At 49.0% G+C, this 22,889-nt stretch overlaps 3 protein-coding genes across 4 annotated transcripts in view; 2 read left to right on the plus strand and 1 right to left on the minus strand.

Annotated features, from left to right (window-relative positions):
• The first annotated feature begins 67 nt into the window (after window positions 1-67).
• ddx5 (DEAD (Asp-Glu-Ala-Asp) box helicase 5) lies at window positions 68-5,259 on the plus strand. 2 transcript variants are annotated; one of them, XM_087808660.1, is made up of 13 exons: window positions 68-226; window positions 701-878; window positions 958-1,054; window positions 1,130-1,263; window positions 1,390-1,455; window positions 2,355-2,496; window positions 2,573-2,733; window positions 2,802-2,974; window positions 3,046-3,156; window positions 3,223-3,284; window positions 3,352-3,411; window positions 4,358-4,592; window positions 4,862-5,048. In XM_087808660.1, exons 1-13 carry the CDS (start codon window positions 168-170, stop codon window positions 4,887-4,889), a joined length of 1,506 nt encoding a protein of 501 aa, XP_087664786.1. In that variant the 5' UTR covers window positions 68-167; the 3' UTR covers window positions 4,890-5,048. The 2 variants fall into 2 exon arrangements, with proteins under 2 accessions (XP_087664786.1, XP_087664785.1); XM_087808659.1 differs by having other exon boundaries at window positions 69-226; window positions 4,358-4,579; window positions 4,862-5,259.
• A 2,329-nt stretch (window positions 5,260-7,588) lies between these two features.
• Window positions 7,589-20,850, plus strand: evplb (envoplakin b). The gene is made up of 22 exons (XM_087808634.1): window positions 7,589-7,702; window positions 11,222-11,321; window positions 11,380-11,534; window positions 11,597-11,714; window positions 11,977-12,108; window positions 12,392-12,433; window positions 14,038-14,199; window positions 14,280-14,387; window positions 14,525-14,620; window positions 14,682-14,792; window positions 14,861-15,007; window positions 15,072-15,226; window positions 15,305-15,402; window positions 15,509-15,681; window positions 15,740-15,918; window positions 15,976-16,114; window positions 16,183-16,376; window positions 16,436-16,586; window positions 16,745-16,828; window positions 16,908-17,030; window positions 17,092-17,184; window positions 17,254-20,850. The coding sequence occupies exons 1-22, from the start codon at window positions 7,668-7,670 to the stop codon at window positions 20,755-20,757; spliced, it is 6,099 nt and encodes a 2,032-aa protein (XP_087664760.1). The 5' UTR covers window positions 7,589-7,667; the 3' UTR covers window positions 20,758-20,850.
• A 1,627-nt stretch (window positions 20,851-22,477) lies between these two features.
• Window positions 22,478-22,889, minus strand: part of LOC148064599 (serotonin N-acetyltransferase-like) — a 900-nt gene continuing 488 nt past the window's right edge. The window contains exon 3 of the mRNA XM_087809593.1: window positions 22,478-22,846. Coding sequence (XP_087665719.1) covers window positions 22,478-22,846 — 369 coding nt within the window. The remainder of the gene's footprint in view (window positions 22,847-22,889) is intronic.

A 22,889-nucleotide genomic window follows, 5' to 3' on the forward strand; every position in this document is an offset into this window, starting at 1 on the left:
TAGTCGCGACACTTGCGGATGAATACATCGGAAGTAACACTTCTTGCCTTAAAAGCTGGGCCTCGCTTCCTCGTCGCCGGCACTCACTGAAGCTGCGCAACAACCAGCGGCTCGAACTCCCGTTTAACCCGGTTCAACTTTTACTTCCAAGCCCCTTCCTCGCAAACATGCCCGGCTACGCTGATCGGGACCGCGGCAGGGACCGGGACAGAGACAGAGATCGCGGGTAAGTTGACGGTTTTTCCTCGTTTTTTTTTTTTCCTGCCGCTCCTCCGCCGGCTGACGAAATAGTTCCGCACGTGACGAGGAAACCCTTCGAAGCGACTGTTTTATTAACTTTAAACCATGTTTTTCGAGTTTAATAACGAGTGGAAAGTGATAAAAGAGTCGCGGGAAGAGTGTTCGGCGGCTCGTGGTTCTGCTAGGCCTCAGCCTGGTTCTGGCTCCGGGCCTAGTCTTGGCCTCGTGCCCCGGAAAAGCCGCTTCCTCGTTTCCCGCCCTCAGGACACGGTTTTATTGACCTCGAAACGACTTCATATTATCGTTAATATTGTTCTTTTAGTGGTGTTTTAGTGAAGTGTTGGTACCACGCGAGCTAGCGTCGCCATGCGGCGCAAACACAAAATGCCGGCTCTCATTGTTCCGGGGCCTGAACATGGCGGTGCGGAGCCGCATCACTGACACGTGACTTCTCCTCCAGGTACGGGAACGGAGCTCCTCGCTTCGGTGGAGGCGGTCGAGGAGGAGGCGGTGGCGGCGGAGGAAAGTTCGGGAACCCCGGCGACCGTCTGCGCAAGAAGCACTGGAACCTGGACGAGCTCCCCAAGTTCGAGAAGAACTTCTACCAGCAGCACCCGGATGTCCAGCGCAGGAACCCGGTGCGTTGCGTAACACACACGTGGTGGCGGCGGTGTTGCGTAATCATCGCGTGCTAACGTGTGAGTGGTGTGTTTGCAGCAAGAGGTGGAACTGTACCGAAGAACCAAGGTGATCACAGTGAAGGGCCGGGACTGTCCGAACCCCATCATCAAGTTCCACGAAGCGGGTTTTCCATGTAAGCGCCAACTTTTAAAAGTGTTTTATTTATTTACTTTGAACCGTGAACTCAACCTGTGTCTCGCCCTCAAAGCTTACGTCATCGACGTGATCACCAAACAAAACTGGACCGACCCGACTCCCATCCAGGCCCAAGGATGGCCTCTGGCGCTGAGCGGACTGGACATGGTCGGCATCGCCCAGACCGGCTCCGGCAAAACTCTCTCGGTGAGAAACAGATGAGGAACGAGAAGTTGGTCAAGACTTGCTCAGAAGTTTTGTCGACCATCAATAAAAAGTTAAAAGTAGCTCCAGAGACGTTTTTTTTAAAACTCTTCTCTCTCGTGTCCACAGTACCTTCTGCCCGCCATCGTCCACATCAACCACCAGCCCTTCCTGGAGCGTGGAGACGGACCCATCGTAAGTTGAAGCCCATGGTTACTAAAATCATTTACAGCCAGTTTTTGTGATCGTCTAATCATCCCTGGTGTTGATCGTCAGATTTTAAAATCTAGATGAACTTAATTGATCCGTCTGGACATCATTGTTTCGGTCAATGAAACACAATAAAGTTCGATGTCGTCTTTATGTTATTAAACTGTATATACATGTATTAACGGATGAGATGATCATCTAAATAACGCGGTTATTTAAAAAAAAAACCTCAGCGATTTATCTACATACTTGGACAAGTAAACACTATATAATGTTAACTTTTAAATGTAAAATAAGGTTTTTAAATCTAGATAAACTTCATTGAACCGTCTGGAGATCTGCTACAGGAAATTGTTTAATTCTGTTATGTAAAGCAGATGCTGTAATATTAACGTCTGAAATATAGTTTGTTTTGAGGGGAAAAAGTATCCGAAATTAAATCGGCTTGTTGCTCTTGACGCGTCAAGACGCCAGTTAAAGTAAAGTTTATGATGATAATCAACCAGTTGACTAGTAAAAATAAGTGAATACAATACCTGTGCTGCATTAAACGTACCACTCATGTAAAGTACTTGTTAACCGTATTCCCTCCTGAGGGATCAATAAAGTTGTTTTTTTTTTTTACCTTAAGTACTTGTATTAATACAATGTCATTTAGTGTGTATTCAAAATCTGACCCTAACATATGAAGTAACACTAAGAAAGTACCGCCAACGATGGTTCATAACCGCTTTAAAACAATTGTGCAAAATCTGGATTCATCAAGAATCACTTATTTGTTAAATTATTTGCTATAAATCTTATATGAACAAATATTTGAGGCAAATACTTTAATGTTTCTCGTGATGAAGGATGACTTTTGACAACTTTATTTTCTCCTGCAGTGTTTGGTTCTGGCGCCGACCCGTGAGCTGGCCCAGCAGGTGCAACAAGTGGCAGCAGAGTACGGCAGAGCTTCTCGCCTGAAGTCCACCTGCATCTACGGAGGAGCTCCTAAAGGACCACAGATCAGAGACCTGGAACGAGGTGACCCTCTTGCTTCTTGGACCCGTCGCTTTCTTTGGTCCGGTCCGTGTTCTCACGTCTCGCTCTTGTTCCTCAGGCGTGGAGATTTGTATCGCGACACCGGGTCGGCTCATAGACTTCCTGGAGGCCGGGAAGACGAACCTGCGCCGCTGCACCTACCTGGTGCTGGACGAGGCCGACAGAATGTTGGACATGGGCTTCGAGCCTCAGATCCGGAAGATTGTCGACCAGATCAGAGTAAGACCTTCGGATCTTTAACGTTCAATCCGTTTCCCACTTATTAATCCATGAACCCCGTTCTGCAGCCGGACCGGCAGACGCTGATGTGGAGCGCCACCTGGCCCAAGGAGGTGCAGCAGCTGGCCGAGGACTTCCTGAAGGAGTACGTGCAGATCAACGTGGGCGCCCTGCAGCTCAGCGCCAACCACAACATCCTGCAGATCGTGGACGTCTGCAACGACGGCGAGAAGGAGGACAAGTGAGTGATGGTGGCGCAGGAGGACGATCCATGTGTGTGGTTGCCGGTTCTGACCGTCCTTGGACCCGCAGGTTGATCCGACTGCTGGAGGAGATCATGAGCGAGAAGGAGAACAAGACCATCATCTTCGTGGAGACGAAGCGGCGGTGTGACGACCTCACCCGGAGGATGCGCAGAGACGGGTGAGTTTGAAAACGACCCCTTGACCGTTGTGGATCACGGGCGTGACGAGCGTGTCCTCTGTGCAGCTGGCCGGCCATGGGTATCCACGGAGACAAGAGCCAACAGGAGCGGGACTGGGTCCTCCACGGTGAGTTCCCCGCAGTGACCCCACGCGTCCACTCGGAGGCGCTGACGTCCATCTCTTGTTTTTGCAGAGTTCAAATTCGGAAAAGCTCCCATTCTGATCGCGACCGACGTGGCGTCCAGAGGTCTAGGTCAGTATCCGCCCTGACGTCCAAGCCCACGACCCTGAGATGACAGAGTTTCTCTCTTTAACTCTTTTGCTTCTTCCGAGTCTCTCCCTTTACCCAAAGGAAAGCGCTGCGTGTGGCAGGAACTTGGCATGACGGGCCCAGGTCTCCGGAGGGGGCGGGAGGATTCTTGGAGGTGTCCCGACTGGCGAGGCACGGGTCTCCCAGTCGTGCGGAGATAACAGAGGTGACCAGGCCAGGAGTGCGTCATATGACACGCTGGCCTGCCTAAAAAAAAAAAAAAACGGGGGGCGAGTTGAAGGACTGGCCAGTCCCTTCCCCCGCCTGTTCTCTGGCACTGGTTTGGACTGCTTCACGCACGGACACCCAGGCTCTGCCACGGCCCAGCTCTAAGCCCGGCTCTGCCGCCTCTCTTGTCTCGCTGGCAACACGGCGAGTCATCGGAGTCGCTCGGAGCTTTTCTGGTTGTGCAGCGATGGGTGGAGGTTCTGTCGCAGTTAAACTTCTGTCGGACGAGCGGCTCGTACGATCGGTCACCCCCCGCACCTCTGTTGCCATGGCTACTGTCGCCGACAGTGAAGGCCATGTACTAGTCGGACAAAATCCAAGCTACACTCCTCCCTGGCCTGCGTTCCAAGTCATGTCGAGACCTGCCTGCGAGAGACGGTTGTGGTCAAGTGAACACTGGCAAGAGTCCATCTGTTTGTCGGCCTCCGTTTTGTTTTCTGCCGAGAGACTGAACTGTAGCTCTTTAGTCTAGCCATGTCGCACCTAGTGAGACCTCGGACCTGTTCCCCCCCGAGGAGGCCGAGCGTCCTTGAGTCTTGAATCGTTTGTTTTGTCACGCGGCGTCTGGCCTCGCACTAACGCTCTGTCTCTGGTCTGGCTGTTGCGGCGGCGCACGCCCGTGCTCCCTCGTCTGCTTCACGCCACGCCAACGCTCTTACAGATGTTGAAGACGTGAAATTTGTCATCAACTTTGACTACCCCAACAACTCTGAGGACTATATCCACCGCATTGGCCGCACGGCTCGTAGCCAAAAGACGGGCACGGCCTACACCTTCTTCACGCCCAACAACATGCGGCAGGCGGCCGACCTCATCGCCGTGCTGCGCGAGGCCAACCAGGCCATCAACCCCAAGCTCCTCCAGATGGGGGAGGTCAGAGGAGGTAAATCCAATTGGTGAGACAGAAACTGTGCTGTGACCTGCAGCTTTACCTTTTCCAGGCGTCGCCTCGGTGGCGTCGGTCTCGCCGCAGCGCCGCCCACTTCTGAGAGTCCACGTGATTTTTGTAGCTTCTTGAGTAACGGACCAGTTGAGTCGTGATCCGGTCGACCTCAGAACGACGACGGCGTGCGCGGCGAGCCCGACCAAACCAAGCTGCTGGTTCCACTCCCGGGTCCCTGTTCCTGGTCCTAACCCCCCCCCTCTCTCTCTCTCCCCTTCTCAGGGCGTTCAAGGGGCGGTCGCGGTGGTGACTTTGACCGTCGGGACCGCTACTCATCGGGAAGGCGCGACTTCGGCGGCGGCTTCAGGGACCGGGACAACAGCCGAGGATACGACAACGGACCAAGCAAACCCTTCACCACGACGAGCGCCCAGAACGGCAGCTACAACGGCAACAGCGGCGCCAGCTTCAACGGCAACGGACAGTCGTACAACCCCCCCGCCGCCTTCACGGGTCAGAGCTACCAGGCTCAGCAGTTCGCCGCGGGTAAGCCCCCCGCGCAGAACGGCGCCGGCCACCAGCAGTTCCCCTTCCCCCAGACACAGGTGGCGCCGCACGCCCCCCCGCAGCTGGTGCCGTACCCCATGCAGCCCCAGTTCACCCAGTAAACACTTGAAGAAAGTAACTTATTGCTTTTTTGACATTTTTAAGTTGGAGTCAGTTCTTTAGATTGTTTTTTGTATTCACGCTCGAGCTGAAGCTGGAGTCGAACCTCAGATCTGCAGTGCAGCGATAGCCGCGACCCCCCCCCCCCCGTACACCCCCATTACTATTTAATTTGTTACATTCCTCAGTAATGTTGAGTTGTTTTGTACTAGTCGATTACAGTTGTACTGTTTCCATGTGTATCCTTGAACGTGCTCTGAACGTGCGCTGCATGATCTTTCAAATAAAAGGTGAAAAAAAACCTATTGGCTTTTTGTGTCGCGTGTTATTTCATCAGTGTCCAGCAGGTGTCGCTGTTTGTAGTTTAAACCGTTTTCACTGTTGAACCATTAATCTAAAACTAAACAAAACTAATCTATAGAGCGAATATTACTAAAGTTATCTTTAAATTAGATAACATTTTCTAAAGATAAATGATGTCATTTCTTGACCTTTAACCCCCCACAGGTCACCTAGAATGACTTGTTCTGGGCTGATGTTTAATCAAATTTAAATGTTTATTAACGACACGAGGTTCTGGTTCCGTCGGTCTTTGATACATTTGTCAACATTCCTGCGGTTGCTCAACATTAATTGCTGGAGTTCCAGGAACCTCCACCTGGAGCGTCAGGAATGCTGCACACGGGTCGCCAGGTGCGGCTCGTCAGGCGGGCGACATATTTACACGTCCAGGTATGCGAGGAATGAGTTAATGTTTATCTCGATGACTTTTCTTTGATAAGACGCTGACAGACGGTCGCTCTGGAACCGCCTGCCGTTGAATCCGGTGCTGTTCGGGTCAGAACCTCCACGGACGTGGACCTCCAACCCCTGCAGGTGTGGACCTCTGAGCCGGGGCTTCTGTGTCGGGGGTCAAAGGTCGTCCACGAGCCAACTTCCTGGTCGGCGTCCCCGGGCGCAGGAATGAGGGCGTCGGCTCGGATCAGGGCGTGAGGCGACACACCCGCTCCAAGCATGAGACGGAACCACTTCCTCTGAACTCAGGTGTAAAGTCCCTTTGTTCACCTGTGCCCCCCCCTATCTCAGAACCTTGACTGTGACCCACAGGTGCGCCTGATAGGCCACGCCCACTGATAAGAGACCAAGATAATATGATTCATGAGTTAAATCGAGACTAGATCAGCTTTATGTTTATATATTTAATAAAATAAAGTGTCTTGTGGTGAAAAAATAATGAACTATTTTCTGGTTTTACGTTTTAAAACCTGAGCTAATGTGTAAATGACTGAACTAATGTATTAATGCAGTTAAATCTCATTTATAAATCGTTACTCTAACGATTTATTTGATGCGAAAGTTAACGACTCTGATCCGAACTATTGTTTACTCAACGACTTTATTAAACCAACACTGTTTGGTTTAAAACAGTCGTAAAAAGTTATTTTAGAATTCAGTTTGGGTTTATTCACTCGTAGGATTAACTTGTATATATTTGTTTTTTAACAAATGATAATAATGAAATAAATACCAGTTGGTTTTTAATCATTGAAGCAACGTTTTTGTTCCTACTATCATCGAGCGCGAACTTTCCGAAGCGCACCTGAACGCACCGCCGCTATCATTAGCGCGTTAGCTCGCTTTTGAACTTTAACCCTTGAGAAAAAAATGTTGCGTTTTTTACCAATAATAATAATAATAATATAAACACGTACTTTGTCTTACAATAATTAAAATACGAGGTAAAGCAGGCGTTTACGCTTCAGGATCGTGACGTCATCGTGAGCACAGAGAACACGCGGACGTCAAGACGTGACGAATCGAACTAAGATTTATACATGTATGATACATTGATACCTGTATGATACATTGATACCTGTATGATACATACACATGTATGATACATATACTTGATTGACTGGTTGGACTTGAAACTAATATGATAATAATTGTGTTTTTGACGCAAACATGACACAAAAGTAAACAATTCATCCCTTTAACTCCAGAGAAAAACTCTCCAGGCTTGTTTCTTTGTCTCACTCCCTCTCAGTGAACTCATCTCTGCATTTTTCACTCTCGGGGTCCCTCGTTTTTGTTGTTGTGTAACTGTTGATGCAGGTGGAACTGGTGTGTGTGTTCGGTTCCACCGCCGCACACCTGGAGGTGTGAGCGACTCGCTGTCACCTGTCGGAAGGTCCTGCAGGTGAGTCCAGCTCGACGTCCCACCTGTGGACCCCCCCTGAGGACGGAGGTGGAAACACACGGAAGTGAGAGAGGAACAGGTCGGCCCGGTCTGCTGAAGACACACCTGCCCGGGGGGGGGGGGAGTGGGCGGAGCCAGGCTGACAGGTGAGTGTTCCTCAGAGCGGAGACGCCACAGAGACGAGCAGTCGGACGAGCTCGGACGCCTGGATCCACCGGAAGGATGTTGAAGAAGAAGGAACCCGTGAAGCTCAGCAAGTGAGTCTTTGTGTGTCTGTGTGTGTGTGTGTGTGTCTTTGTGTTGCTGTTGTGTTACACTCTCGGTCGCGTCTCCGTCCTGAGCTCGCCTTCACAACACACACAGACGCAGAAATACAAACCAAGAATATCTTGTTTACCTTCATGACATCACACTGGCTCACCTGACGCTTCTCCGCCTCAGGTGTGTGTGTGTGTGTGTGTGTGTCACTGTGTGTGTGTGTGTGTTGTTCACTTCATCTGTCCTGAACTTCCACACGGAGATAAGAGCAATTGTGCAACATAAACCGATGCAGCCGAGTCAGCGGACAGTGGGGGGGCACACACTCACACACACACACTCACACACACACTCACACACACACACACACACACTCACACACTTCTTAAGCACCTCAATATAAGTGTGTGACAGGATCTGTAGAGTGGCTGGGCCGGTTCTCACTGCTGCTTGATCAGTGTGTGTGTGTGTGTGTGTGTGTGTGTGTGTGTGTGTGTGTGTGTGTGTGTGTGTGTGTGTGTGTGTGCGTGTGCGCGTGTGTGCATGTGCGTGTGCATGTTGATCAGCTGAGTCTAAATGCTTGTACACACAAACGTTGATGCCTCACGAAGGGCCTGCTGGACGAGGTTGTTCTCTGTAGATAAGACGAGTCATGTGACCAATAAAGTTTTACTACGATGATAGGTGAGTGAGTGACAGCTGCCGGACCACATTCCTGAGTGTCACACCTCAGGTGTGTGTGTGTGGGGGGGGGGAGGGTCCTGATCAGGGTGTGTCAGAATAAATACTTTCATATCTCAGTGAAGGACAAACGGGTCTGCACAGCTGGGTCGACACACACACAGGTTCTGATCCACGGGTCCGGCAGGGCTGTCTGGTCATAATGTTTACAGTTGTGTGGGTGCAGTTGAGGTGTGGAGTCCGTTTGTGCGTCAGAATCAGGTTTATAGTTTCTGTGCATGGTTCTGTTGCTCACTTCTGGTTCTGTCGGTTCTGTTGCTCACTTCTGGTTCTGTCGGTTCTGTTGCTCACTTCTGGTTCTGTCGGTTCTGTTGCTCACTTCTGGTTCTGTCGGTTCTGTTGCTCACTTTTGGCCCAGTTTAGACATCAGACTTGTCAGAGGAACACTATTTCTGTCCCACTCTATATGTCACTCTTTAGGTCTCACTCTATATGTCACTCTATATGTCACTGTTTAGGTCTCACTCTATATGTCACTGTTTAGGTCTCACTCTATATGTCACTATTTATAGCGCACTCACTCTATATAATCACTCTTTAGGTCTCACTCTATATGTCACTCTTTAGGTCTCTCTCTATATGTCACTCTTTAGGTCTCACTCTATATGTCACTCTTTAGGTCTCTCTCTATATGTCACTCTTTAGGTCTCACTCTATATGTCACTCTTTAGGTCTCACTCTATATGTCACTCTTTAGGTCTCTCTCTATATGTCACTCTTTAGGTCTCACTCTATATGTCACTCTTTAGGTCTCACTCTATATGTCACTATTTATAGCGCACTCACTCTATATAATCACTCTTTAGGTCTCACTCTATATGTCACTCTTTAGGTCTCTCTCTATATGTCACTCTTTAGGTCTCACTCTATATGTCACTCTTTAGGTCTCTCTCTATATGTCACTCTTTAGGTCTCACTCTATATGTCACTCTTTAGGTCTCACTCTATATGTCACTCTTTAGGTCTCTCTCTATATGTCACTCTTTAGGTCTCACTCTATATGTCACTCTTTAGGTCTCACTCTATATGTCACTATTTATAGCGCACTCACTCTATATGTCACTCTTTCTGTCTCACTCTATATGTCACTCTTTAGGTCTCTCTCTATATGCCACTCTTTCTGTCCCACTCTATATGTCACTCTTTAGGTCTCACTCTATATGTCACTCTTTAGGTCTCTCTCTATATGTCACTCTTTAGGTCTCACTCTATATGTCACTCTTTAGGTCTCACTCTATATGTCACTATTTATAGCGCACTCACTCTATATGTCACTCTTTCTGTCTCACTCTATATGTCACTCTTTAGGTCTCTCTCTATATGCCACTCTTTCTGTCCCACTCTATATGTCACTCTTTAGGTCTCACTCTATATGTCACTGTTTATGTCTCACTCTATATGTCACTATTTATAGCGCACTCACTCTATATAATCACTCTTTAGGTCTCACTCTATATGTCACTCTTTAGGTCTCTCTCTATATGTCACTCTTTCTGTCTCACTCTATATGTCACTCTTTCTGTCTCACTCTATATGTCACTCTTTCTGTCTCACTCTATATGTCACCTTTATGTCTCCTTCTATACAGTATGTAATTATTCCTGTCTCACTCTATATGTCACTATTTATGCTACACTCACTCTTTCTGTCTCAGTCTGAATGTCAATCTGGTTTATCAACTTTGTCACTCACCGTGTCTCACTCTATGTCAATATTTTTTTCTTTCTCACTTTATAACGTCACTCAATTTCTCTCCTTATGTTCTGCTCTGTATGTCACTCTTTCTGTGTATCACTCTCTGGCTTCTCTGTCCATCCATCCATCTTCTCTTGCCTCGTCACGACCTGTCAATCATTCGTCATCACTTGTGTGTTTTAGTGTCTCGATCAACAGAAGCTTCTCTTGAGACGTTTCAACTTTTCTTTTCTTTTCTTTTCATCTTGTTGTGAATCGTCACATGTTGATTTTCTGACGGTGCATTCAGGTCCTGACGTTGCCTTCAGGTCCTGACGGTGCGTTCAGGTCCTGACGGTGCGTTCAGGTCCTGGCGGTGCGTTCAGGTCCTGACATTGCCTTCAGGTCCTGACGGTGCGTTCAGGTCCTGACGGTGCGTTCAGGTCCTGGCGGTGCGTTCAGGTCCTGACGGTGCGTTCAGGTCCTGGCGGTGCGTTCAGGTCCTGGCGGTGCGTTCAGGTCCTGGCGGTGCATTCAGGTCCTGGCGGTGCATTCAGGTCCTGGCGGTGCGTTCAGGTCCTGGCGGTGCGTTCAGGTCCTGACGGTGCGTTCAGGTCCTGGCGGTGCGTTCAGGTCCTGGCGGTGCGTTCAGGTCCTGGCGGTGCGTTCAGGTCCTGACGGTGCGTTCAGGTCCTGATGGTGCGTTCAGGTCCTCGCGGTGCGTTCAGGTCCTGACGGTGCGTTCAGGTCCTCGCGGTGCGTTCAGGTCCTGGCGGTGCGTTCAGGTCCTGACGGTGCGTTCAGGTCCTGGCGGTGCGTTCAGGTCCTGACGGTGCGTTCAGGTCCTGGCGGTGCGTTCAGGTCCTGGCGGTGCGTTCAGGTCCTGGCGGTGCGTTCAGGTCCTGACGGTGCGTTCAGGTCCTGGCGGTGCGTTCAGGTCCTGGCGGTGCGTTCAGGTCCTGGCGGTGCGTTCAGGTCCTGGCGGTGCGTTCAGGTCCTGGCGGTGCGTTCAGGTCCTGACGGTGCGTTCAGGTCCTGGCGGTGCGTTCAGGTCCTGGCGGTGCGTTCAGGTGCAGCTGCTGACGGTCTCTTCTCTGCTGCAGGAGTCAAGCCAATGACCTGGCGGTTCTAGTCGCCCGCATGCAGGGTAATGCGGACCAGGTGGAGAAGAACGTGCTGCAGGCGGAGGAGGTCCTGGCAGTGGTGCGTCCCTGAGTTCACTGAGAGGGAGTGAGCCGATGTAACCGGGTTCTCTCTCCAGGACACGGAGCGGGAGAAGCGGAACCAGCGCTGGCTGCACCAGAAGGAATGCGCCGACAACCTGACGGAGGCCGAGGGTCTGCTGAAGGACCTGTTCATGGACGTGGACAAGATCCGGCGGCTGCAGCACCCGCAGGCCAGCGAGATCGAGCGCGAGTGAGTGACGGAGGCCGCGACCCGAGGTCACGACCTCTTCTAACCCCGAGCTTGTGTCGCAGCGTCAAGAACCTCCACGACCGCTGGGCCAAAGACTGCGCCGGCTACAGAGACCTCTACGACCAGGTCCGCGAGCAGACGCCCAAGATCACCTGGACCTCAGTGCTGGACGACAAACTGGTGAGTCTGGAACCCATGACTGTGTCTCTCAGCTGTTATTAACTGTGTGTGTGTGTGTCCGTGTGTGTGTCCGTGTGTCCGTGTGTGTGTGTGTGTGTCCGTGTGTGTGCCTGTCCGTGTGTGTGTCCGTGTGTGTCTGTGTGTCCGTGTGTGTCCGTGTGTGTCCGTGTGTGTCCGTGTGTGTGTCCGTGTGTCTGTGTGTGTGTCCGTGTGTGTCTGTGTGTGTGTGTCCGTGTGTGTGTGTGTGTGTGTGTGTGAGTAGAAGCAGCTTCGGTCGGAACCTTTTGGTCCAGGATTGGCTGATGTGGAGAAACAAATCGCAGCTCAGAACATTCTTCACCAGGAGGTGGAAGCTTATGGCAGCCAGTTGCAGCCCAGCAGCGCCAGCTCCCCGGTAACACACACACACACTAACACACACTAACACACACTAACACACACACACACACACACACACACACACACACACACCCCCACACACACACACACACACACACACACTAACACACACACACGCGCGCACACGCACACACGCACACACACACCCCCACGCACACGCGCACATACACACACACACACACACACACACACACACACACGCACACGCACACGCACACACGCACACGCACACACACGCCAATGGATCATGTGAGAATCAGACGTGTTTGTCTTCACAGGAACAGTTCGCAGCCATCAAAGAAAAATATGCCGAAGTTATGGTGAGTGTAGTTTTGTTCGTGTTGTGTGTCTGCGTGATGATGTGTGTTTTTGTATTGACAAGTGTGTCTGGTGACTAAATTAAGTATAAATAGTTTAGTATCATGTTAGAAATAACATGTTGAGACATAAAAGAAAATGTTTTATGTTATAACGGAACTTTTATGTTTTTAGGTTATTTTTAGCTACTTATAAAAAGTTATATTATGTCATGATATTTTGTGAAATGATGTTTTATGTCATATTTTATGTCATGCTATTTTATGTCATGCTATTTTATGTCTTGATATTTTATGTCATGATGTTTAATGGCATGATATTTTATGTCATGATATTTGATATTTTATGTCATGTTGTTTTATGTCATGTTGTTTTATGTCATGATGTTTAATGTCATGATATTTTATGTCATGATGTTTTATGTCATGATGTTTTATGTCATGATATTTTATGTCATGATATTTTATGTCATGATATTTTATGTCATGATATTTTATGTCATGATATTTTATGTCATGATATTTTATGTCAAGATATTTTATGTCATGTTGTTTTATGTCATGATGTTTTATGTCATGATGTTTTATGTCATGATATTTTATGTCATGATGTTTTATGTCATGATATTTTATGTCATGATATTTTATGTCATGATATTTTATGTCATGATGTTTTATGTCATGATATTTTATGTCATGATGTTTTATGTCATGATATTTTATGTCATGTTGTTTTATGTCATGATGTTTTATGTCATGATGTTTTATGTCATGTTGTTTTATGTCATGATGTTTTATGTCATGATGTTTATGTCATGATGTTTTATGTCATGATGTTTTATGTCATGATGTTTATGTCATGATGTTTTATGTCATGATGTTTTATGTCATGATGTTTTATGTCATGATATTTTATGTCATGATATTTTATGTCATGTTGTTTTATGTCATGATATTTTATGTCATGATGTTTTATGTCATGATATTTTATGTCATGTTGTTTTATGTCATGATGTTTTATGTCATGATGTTTTATGTCATGATATTTTATGTCATGATGTTTTATGTCATGATATTTTATGTCATGATATTTTATGTCATGATATTTTATGTCATGATGTTTTATGTCATGATATTTTATGTCATGATGTTTTATGTCATGATATTTTATGTCATGTTGTTTTATGTCATGATGTTTTATGTCATGATGTTTATGTCATGATGTTTTATGTCATGATGTTTTATGTCATGATATTTTATGTCATGTTGTTTTATGTCATGATGTTTTATGTCATGATGTTTATGTCATGATGTTTTATGTCATGATGTTTTATGTCATGATGTTTTATGTCATGATGTTTTATGTCATGATGTTTATGTCATGTTGTTTTATGTCATGATGTTTTATGTCATGATGTTTTATGTCATGATGTTTTATGTCATGATGTTTATGTCATGATGTTTATGTCATGATGTTTTATGTCATGATATTTTATGTCATGATGTTTTATGTCATGATGTTTTATGTCATTCTATAGCATGTTACAACATGAAAGTTGAGCGTCATTGTTACGGTCAAGTTAAGTTTGTATTACATGTGTTTCCAGGATGCGTCGCAGCAAAGACGCAGTAACTTGACGTCGTTGTACGAGTACATGCAGAACTGCAACAAGGAGCTGGTCTATCTCTCCAGCCAGAAGGATCGGATCCTGCAGAGAGACTGGAGCGACCGCATGCCCGACGCTCCCGGGATCCGCACCGAGTACGAGGTGAGGAGCAGAACCAGGGACCTGAGTGTGTGTGTGTGTGTGTGTGTGTGTGTGTTACGTTACACTTTGTGTGTTTGCAGAGGTTCAAGAACAACGGACTGATGGCTCACGAGACTGAAGTCAACCAGCTGCAGATTCAGGGAGATCGTCTGCTGCAAAGGAACCATCCCGGCGCTGACACCATCCAGGTCGACTCCCTTATCTCAAACACTGGCTGTGATCACAGTCGTCATGTGACTTCTTGCCTTGATCCACGAATCGCTTAAATAGACGTTACTTGTTTGTGTGGAGATGAACGTTTCTTGACTCGGCTGCTGCTCCTCAGACCCTCCGAGACGCCACCCAGAATGAATGGCAGGCGTTTCTCAATCTGTGTCTGGCCCAGGAGACTCACCTGGACAACCTGGAGGAGTACAAGAAGGTAGAACCGTCCGAGGGTGGTCTTCGTACTGACCTGACTGGCGCGTCTGCTTCTCCTACAGTTCCAGCTGGAGGCGGAGACGTTGTCCGAGTCTCTGGACAGACTCAACTCCAACCTGGAGCCTCGAAGTCTTGATCCCAAGAGCAGCCACGAGGTCCTGCTGGCACTGGAGGTGTGTGGCTGTTGTTGAGTTGACCTGGCCTTCAGGTGTCAAACCTATTGTTGTTTCTGTGATTTCAGGCGGATGAGCCGGCACTGAAGAGGAATGAAGCCCGGCTGGCGTCCCTCAGGGACCTCAGCAGCAGCGTGGTTCCTCTCAAGTTGCGCCGAATTCAACCGACCAAACCTACCACGGTGCTGTCCCTGTGTGACTGGGCCGACCAGGACGTAAGCGACCGTTTTTCAAGCGATGTTGTGGAGCCTGTTACACCATGGTGTTCTTGTGGTCCAGGATCTGGTGCGCCGGGGTGAGGAGCTGACCCTCAAGTCCAACTCCAACAACCAGGACTGGGAATTGCGCAGCACCAGCGGGAGGACGTATACCCTGCCCGGGGCCTGTTTCATGATCCCGCCACCTGACGCCGAGGCTCTCGACAAGGTCAAAAAGTGAGTCACCAGGTGTTCCTGTGCCAGAGTGCTCTAACTGACCCAAACAACAGAGTAAGAACACACATCACTTTCCAGACTGGAGCATAGGCTCTCTGACCTGAAGAGCAGGAGATCCGTTCTGGTGTCCTCGCTGAAAACCCCAGCGGTGGAGGTGGTCAGACCCCAGAAGGCCGGTAAGACTAAAGTTCATGTTGGGCCCCAGATGAAAAAGACAATATTCCATAGTCCTGTTAAGGGTTTGTGAGGTGCTATTAAAGTTCTGGCATGTTGTCCCCTCAGCATCGGTCTCCAGCCCCCCTGATGACCCCAAAGCTGTAGCATCGGCCGCGCGCCTGGACAAGATCAACGCGTGTCTGGCGCGATGCAAGCACGACACCCTGGGTCGACTGCGAATGCCACTGGACAGCCGTAACCCAACCGGAGACCTGGAGACAAGGCTGCGGGAGCATGAGGTCTATTTCACCTCCTTTTGGTCCTCGCTGGCCATCACTGACCTTCATCTCTCTGCAGGCTTCCGTGGACGCGCTGCGTAAGCTGGAGTCGGAGAAGACCATGACCCAAAAAGATGTCGAGCCGCTTCTGGCCCACAAGTCTCTGGGACCGATAACATCCAGCCTGCCGCTCAAACTCAGAGATGCCGACAACCAGATTGATGACCTAGAGGCCCTGATGACGCTCTACCAGAAGAAGTGAGTCTAAATACGTGTGTCTCTAGGAAACAATGTCTGACTAGCTGGTGTCAATAGAGCAACCGCCTCCATGTTTCTGGAGCGTCAGATGCTCTCCGTGGATAAGATCATCTCAGAATCTGAGCGCCAGCTCGTGGACGATGGCGAGGTTTTGAATCAGCCCAACACTCTGACCACCCGGAACCAGAGGTTGCAGGTGGGTGGTCGACCCAGTTGCTTCAAGCTGACGTGAAGAGGTTATTAACTGCTACTCTCCCGGATCAGAACATGAAAGCGGACCTTTTGGCTAAGAAGGGTGAGCTCACCAGGCTGGGCAAAGACTTGGATGCGACTAAGCAGGCCAGCAGCTCGCTGCAGCAGAGCTTCAACGAGTTCTGTCCGGACCTGCGGCGGCAGGAGAGCGAGGTCAAACGGCTGAAGAACAGATTCACCAACGTCAACAACCAGCTGGAGCAGAGGTGTGTCAGAAGGTCAATGGTCACCAGAAGGTGGCGTTTTCTGACATCCGTGTCTGCAGGTCCACCATCCTTCAAGATGCCAATAACAAGAACCAGGACTTCCAGAGCGCCGCTAAGTCACTGGACCTCTTCCTGGTCAGTTTGCCCGACAACTCCAGCAAGCCAAACGACAGCGTCCAGGACATTGTTGCCAGACAAAACGCTCAAAGGGTGAGTGGTCACATGACATTAGAGGACAGTATGTCTCTGCAGACACAAACACAGACGCCGAGCACAGAACAAAAAACAGTTATACACACCTGAACATACAAACACATGCACGTGACATCTTCCTCACGCGGCGTGTTTGTGTTGTTGTGTTTGCTAAGAGGGTGGTGGAAGACATCAGGAGGAAGTCAGGTGACCTGGAGCGAGTCAAAGCTACTTCCCTGGAGCTGCAGGAGCTCTTAAATGTGAGTTCAACAGAGAGGATGTGCCTGGTAGTCATGGCGCGTTGACTGTCCCAACTTTAATCTTCTCACTAACGTTCAGGCACACGAGGTAAAGAGCAGCACCTACCGCAGTGCCTTGAACAACGGAGAGGAGGACGACGATGACGAACTCGCCCTGAAGAGACGTCAAGGGGGAACAATGGTGAAGGCCATCCAGAACAGGGTGCGTGACAGGGCTCTGAAGGTTTTGAGATCTGGCTCTTGACCTGTTTGTTTGTCCACAGGAGCGAGACCTGGTGAACCTCTACTCACGGGTGTTGGCGGAGAACGAGCTGGTTCTGCAACAGCTGGAGCTAACCAGGAGCATTAAGGCCCAGGTACGAAAACCTCAACTTTATTTACAGACCCTGTAGAATTGAGATCCGTCAACCATGTTATTTTTGCAGAACGAAAACCGGGTCAACCAGGTGGTGGCTTCACAACAGCTGCAGTTACAGAGTCAGAAGAAAGACCTGGTTGAGAGCGAGGGACTGAGAAGAGAACTGAACGAAGAAATTGATCGACGGCAACACGCCGAAAATGACCTGGAAACTTACCGGAAAAGATTTGTGTCTCTGAAGAGCAGGAGGGGGGTGGAGCGGCTGGAGGAAAAGGAGGTGGTCCACTACTACCGGGACCCTAAAGTAGAAGCAGACCTACATACCCTTAAGGGCCGGATCCAGGACGAAGGACTGAAGAGGACAAGAACACATTCGGAGATCGAAATTATCAACGATAAAGTCATTAAACTGGAAACCCAGCTGAGCAAGATTGAACCCAAACTGATTACCAAAGTTCTGACGGAGTACGAGAGAGACCCACAGCTGGATAGAGAAGCTGAGAAAATAAGGGAAGAGATGAATCAGCTCCGGATGGGGTTGCAAACCAGAGACTCCGAGACGGTGAGCATGAAGACAGAGCTCACTCTGCTGGGTCAGCAGAAGCCAAAGATCAGAGAGAGGGTGGTAAAGAAAGAGGTAGTGAGGCTGGAGAAGGACCCACAGATGCTAAAGGCGGTTCTCAACTTCCAAAACGAAATTGCAGAAGAAGAGGCCCAATGTAAGTTGGTCAACGATAAGGTCTTCGCCGTGAGGAGCCAGATCAACTCTCTGGAGAGGGTTATCCCAACCATCCAGCCCAAGATTGTCACCAAGGTAGTGAAGCAAGTCCAGCAGGACCCAGAGAGCTTGGAGGAGGCCAAGAAACTGCGTGTGATCCTGGAGGAGGAGAAGGATGAAAATGCCATTTTGATGAAGGACCTAACCATGCTGCAGCTGCGCTACGGTGAAGTGGAGAAGCTTCGGCCCAAAGTGGAGGTGAAAGAGATCATCAATGAGATCTACCAGATTGACCCGGAGACAGATGTGGAGCTGGTGCGGCTGAGAAAAGCCCTGCAGGATTCCAGTAGGAGCCGCTCAGAGATGGAGAAAGAGATCAGCATCATCATGAAGAGTCTCACGACTTTGCGTGCTCAGAAACCAAAAGTAGAATACAAGGAGGTGACCCAGGAAGTGATCAAGGAGGAGAAGAGCCCCGAGGTACTGAGGGAGCTACAGAGGCTCAACAACCAAGTCTCTCGGCTGACGGTCAACTATGACTCCACTCTGGAGCTGCTGACACACCTGAGGATGGAAAGAGATGAGCTGAAAGCAGAGAAGTCCAAAGTAGAGATGAAGCTGGTTAACAAGGAGTTTATTAAGTACGAGAATGATCCACTACTGGAGAAAGAAGTGGATAGACTTCGCAGGACTGTAAGGGAAGAGATTCACAACCGCCGCAGCGTGGAAGAGATCCTGTTTGACCTGCAGAACCAGTACATTGTGCTGGAGCGGCAGAAGCCAGAGGAGAAGATTGTCATGCAGGAAGTGGTGCGTCTTCAAAAGGACCCCAATCAGATTTATGAGCATGATAAATTGAACAAGTCACTGGATGATGAAGTTAAAACCAGGAGAAAGTTAGAACAGGAGGTACGGCAGCTCCGCGCGTTGGTGCAGGAGAAACAGAACATGCTGGCGCAGATGGACGATCGCAAGAAGAAGATTCAAGTGGAGTCAGAGCTAAGGCAGATCAACGCTCGTATCCTGGAACTAGAGAGTTCCCCGCCCCCACTGGAGGAAAAGATAGTCATCGAGGAGGTGCTGAAAGTGGAAAGAGACCCCAAGTTGGAGAAGCTTACTGACGGAATCCGTGTGAACCTGGAGAATGAATGCAACAACATCAGCCGAATGGAGAGGGAAATACGCAACCTGAGAGTAAAGCTGGAGCTGCTGCAGAAAGAGAAGTCACTGGAGAGGGTCGTCTACAGAGAGGTTGTCCGGGTGGAGAAAGATCCCTCCGTGGAGGCTGAGAGGGAACGTTTGAGAGATCTGGTGACCCAAGAGCGAAACCTTAGACGTGACCAGGAGGACAACATGCAGAACATCACAATTAAAATCAACCACCTGAACAGCTCCAAGTCTATGACATCTCAGGAGGAAATTACTCTGGTCTTCAACAGAGACACCCTGCTCAGGGAGAAAGAGGACCTTCTCCGACAACTGAAGATGATTGAGTCAGAGAGACAAAACATTAACATCAGCTTTCAGCACCAGTCCAAATTAGTTAGTGAGAGGAACCAGACGGCCCGCCAGAGGAGCCTGAAGACCTCGACTGAGGTTCAGCGCATGGAGAAGGCCATCCTCAGTGAGAAAGACAAGATACATCAATTGGAGAAGCTCATTGGTGAACTGCAGGGACAAATTGTGAAAGAAGACCAGACGGAGACTCACACTAGAGAGACCAACCTCTCCACAAAGATCACCATCCTCGATCCAGAAACAGGAAAAGACATGTCTCCTTACGACGCCTATGTGCAAGGTCTCATTGACCGCAACCAGTACATTCACTTGTCCACCCTAGAGTGTGACTGGGAAGAGATCACGTCAACCACTTCAGAGGGTGACACTATGATCCTGCAGGATCGTAAAAGTGGGAAGCAGTTCTCCGTCAAAGATGCCTTGCACAGTGGCCGGCTAACCCTGTACGACCTTAACCGCTACAAAGACGGAAAAATGTCAATTTCAGAATTTGCACTTTTGGTAGCAGGTGAAAGCAAAAAGGCTCCTGTCCCCCCACTAACAATCCCACCTCCCAGCCCCAGGACACCCACTAGAACCACACCCATGTCTCCGCTTAACTCTATGTCTCCCTCAATGAGGTCATCATACCCCAGTCTCAACACTAATCTCAGTGGCAGTTCTACCAACCTTAACGGCCTCGGAGGTGAAGAGTACTTCCCCATCTCTGGGATTCTGGACACCACCACAGAAAGCCGGATGTCAGTGAGAAGTGCGCTGACCCGAAAGCTAATAGATGCTGACACAGCTCTAAAGCTGCTGGAGGCTCAGGCCGCCTCAGGGGGAATCGTGGATCTCAATAAAAAGGACAAGCTCTCTGTCCACAAGGCAGCGGAATCAGGCCTCATCGACAACAGCCACATGTACAAACTCCTAAATGCCCAGAAAGCTTTCACAGGTGTCGAAGATCCTGTGACCAAAGAGCGTCTAGCGGTTGGTCAGGCGGCACAGAAGGGGTACATTCCCAAAGAGAACGCCATAAGGTACATGGAGGCCCAGTACCTAACTGGTGGGTTAGTGGATCCTAACAAAGCAGGTCGCCTCTCGGTCGAAGAAGCTCTCTCCACCGAAATCATCGACAGCGCGACAGCTAAAATCCTGGAAGACGCATCAGAGCACACAAAAGAGCTGCTTGACCCAGTCAGCAAAGAGAAGATCTCCTACAAGCAGGCGATGGATCTGTGTAAGCGGGACGCGAGTACGGGCCTCCTGCTCCTCCCAGCAGTTTCCACCGGCACAGCGAGTCGGCCGTCGTACTCAAACTTCCGCTTCAGTAGTTCCGGTTACAATATGTAGGTGTGTTAAGTTTCACGGACTCTGGTGCCAACGGGTTTGGTGTTGAAGAAGATACTGTATGTAAACACGATTAAAAGGTGGAAATGAACGAGCCATCCGTGTCTCTGTGGTGTCTCTGGGGTGGTGTGTTTGCGAAGAACCGGGACAGGTTTGCATTACAGGCGTGACTTACTGTCCCGTGTCGGGTACTGCAGTGTACAGAACCGAACATGGTTCCTGCTCCCTGTGATCTTCAGGACGCCCACAGAGAGATTGCACATCAGCACAAGACCGTGAAGCCATTTCTGAAGCACCAGTCCTTGCATTGTAAGAAGCACAGGTTTGCTTTACTTGAGCGTGTCTAGTTCCACTAGCATCGTCACTGAATCACCTGCTGACCATGAGCTGATTAAACACTTGAACACCTGTTGACAACATTAATTCATGGCATTAAAGCATTTAAGTCTGGGTTATTATCCACGATAGCCACCATGTGTGACTAAGCCTGGACACCAGAGAACCAGTGGAAGGAAGCATGTGAAGAAGAAGAAGGGGGTACGGAGTAAAGTCATCATTTCAAATGTGGAATCTCTTTCACTTCACCTGATCCGCAGAGAAACTTTCACTCTTGAAGATAATCTCATGTTTCTGGATTAGACTCTGAAGAGGGTGAACAGTTTAGTAGTCCAGATTATTTACAAGAGGACAAGAGACTTTTGGAAAAACAGTATAAAAGACTTTATTTCAGACTAAAATAAAATCTGATCCTAATCCACGTCTGAGTCAGACCTGGGATTAAATTTAATCCAGTACTGACGCACAAAATTTAACAACACAAAGGTGTCAGGACTAAATCATGCAACACCAACAACAAACTGAAATACAATCTCAATCCTGTGACAAACTAAACAGGAAATGCTAGCAAACATGTTTAACCTAGATTAACTTAGATTAAAATGATTATACACTATACATATACGCCATACTTAAATTAATGCTAAAAGATAATCAAAATTTAAAGTATAAATTACTCGCTAGATCTAAGAGCTTAAACGTTTGACTTCTCGTTCACAATCAACATTCCACTCCAGACTGATTCACTGGTTCGAGGCAAGCTTGGATAAGGATTAGATACGACACCGGTTATTTAAAACATCTGTTTATCTGCCAATCACACCTTAAATCGTGGATCAAAGAACGTAGCAAGACACACCCGGGAAAGGGGGGCTGAAGACAGAAGAGAAGATTTGAATGATTAGATTACAAGAAAACAAATTAGGATGTCTCTCTGCGGGTGATCGTGACACAGGGAACTTGAAAGGACCATTTGGCCGGAAAGAGACGACCTCCCGGACGGGAAATATAGCGATGTTTCTACAGCTCGGGACCTTTTCTGCAGAAAGTGCGTCCGGTCGATCGTAATTGAAAGCTTGTATTTTGTTTGACTTGAAGGGGCGAATAAACGACCCGTTACACGCTCTGGATCGTTCATCTTTCTCCACGACGCGAAGTATAAGACCCGGGACAGAATGACGTCGTGTTTTGATCATTTTAAACCTCTTCAGGGTTGTGTTGACGTCTTCAGGAAAGAAGGAACTAACGGCTAATTGTTAGCGAAGCCTACACAGCCCGTCAGATTGTCGTGAGTTTCTTATCTGGGATCAGCAGAGACGCGAGCGAGGATGACTCGGAGGAGACGCAGGACGCCACGATGACCTCACAGACAGAGAGTTGCAAAAGGTCAAACATCCACTTTGTCCTCTGGTTTGGTCAGCGGCCGAGTCAGCGGTTGCTCCGGGAAGCGAATGGCTTCGCTGTTGCGCCTCATGTAGGCGTGTCCACTGATGGGGTACCACATCTCCGTGAAGGTCAGGGAGCCCACGGTGATGGCGCAGCGGCCCAAGACCTTGAAGCCAGACTTTTGATAGAAGGGAACCAGGAAGTCCTCGCACATGAGCACGGCTCGCCGCACGTTGGGGAGACAGCGCAGGTACTGCAGGTAGCGCCACATCAGGATCGGACCTTTGCCCTGCTGGCGGAAGGTGCGGTGAACCGCCAGGATGTGGATGTGGAGGCTGGAGCCTCGAGGCTTGTGGAGGGTCAGTGCGTCCTGCAGGGGGGTCGACAAGGTCATGTGAAAAACTCGATTGGGC

The sequence above is a fragment of the Callionymus lyra genome, chromosome 15, assembly GCF_982586985.1.
Source record: "Callionymus lyra chromosome 15, fCalLyr1.hap1.1, whole genome shotgun sequence".
Taxonomy (NCBI): domain Eukaryota; kingdom Metazoa; phylum Chordata; class Actinopteri; order Syngnathiformes; family Callionymidae; genus Callionymus; species Callionymus lyra.

Bases quoted from the DNA above. Each gene is read 5' to 3' on its own strand.
- ddx5 (XM_087808659.1), top strand. From the start codon at position 168: ATGCCCGGCTACGCTGATCGGGACCGCGGCAGGGACCGGGACAGAGAC. The intron at 2,497-2,572 runs GTGACCCTCTTG...CTTGTTCCTCAG, and splicing joins GATCAGAGACCTGGAACGAG to GCGTGGAGATTTGTATCGCG. The intron at 4,580-4,861 runs GTAAATCCAATT...TCCCCTTCTCAG, and splicing joins GATGGGGGAGGTCAGAGGAG to GGCGTTCAAGGGGCGGTCGC.
- evplb (XM_087808634.1), top strand. From the start codon at position 7,668: ATGTTGAAGAAGAAGGAACCCGTGAAGCTCAGCAA. The intron at 14,388-14,524 runs GTCGACTCCCTT...GCTGCTCCTCAG, and splicing joins CCGGCGCTGACACCATCCAG to ACCCTCCGAGACGCCACCCA. The intron at 15,919-15,975 runs GTGAGTCTAAAT...TGGTGTCAATAG, and splicing joins ATGACGCTCTACCAGAAGAA to AGCAACCGCCTCCATGTTTC.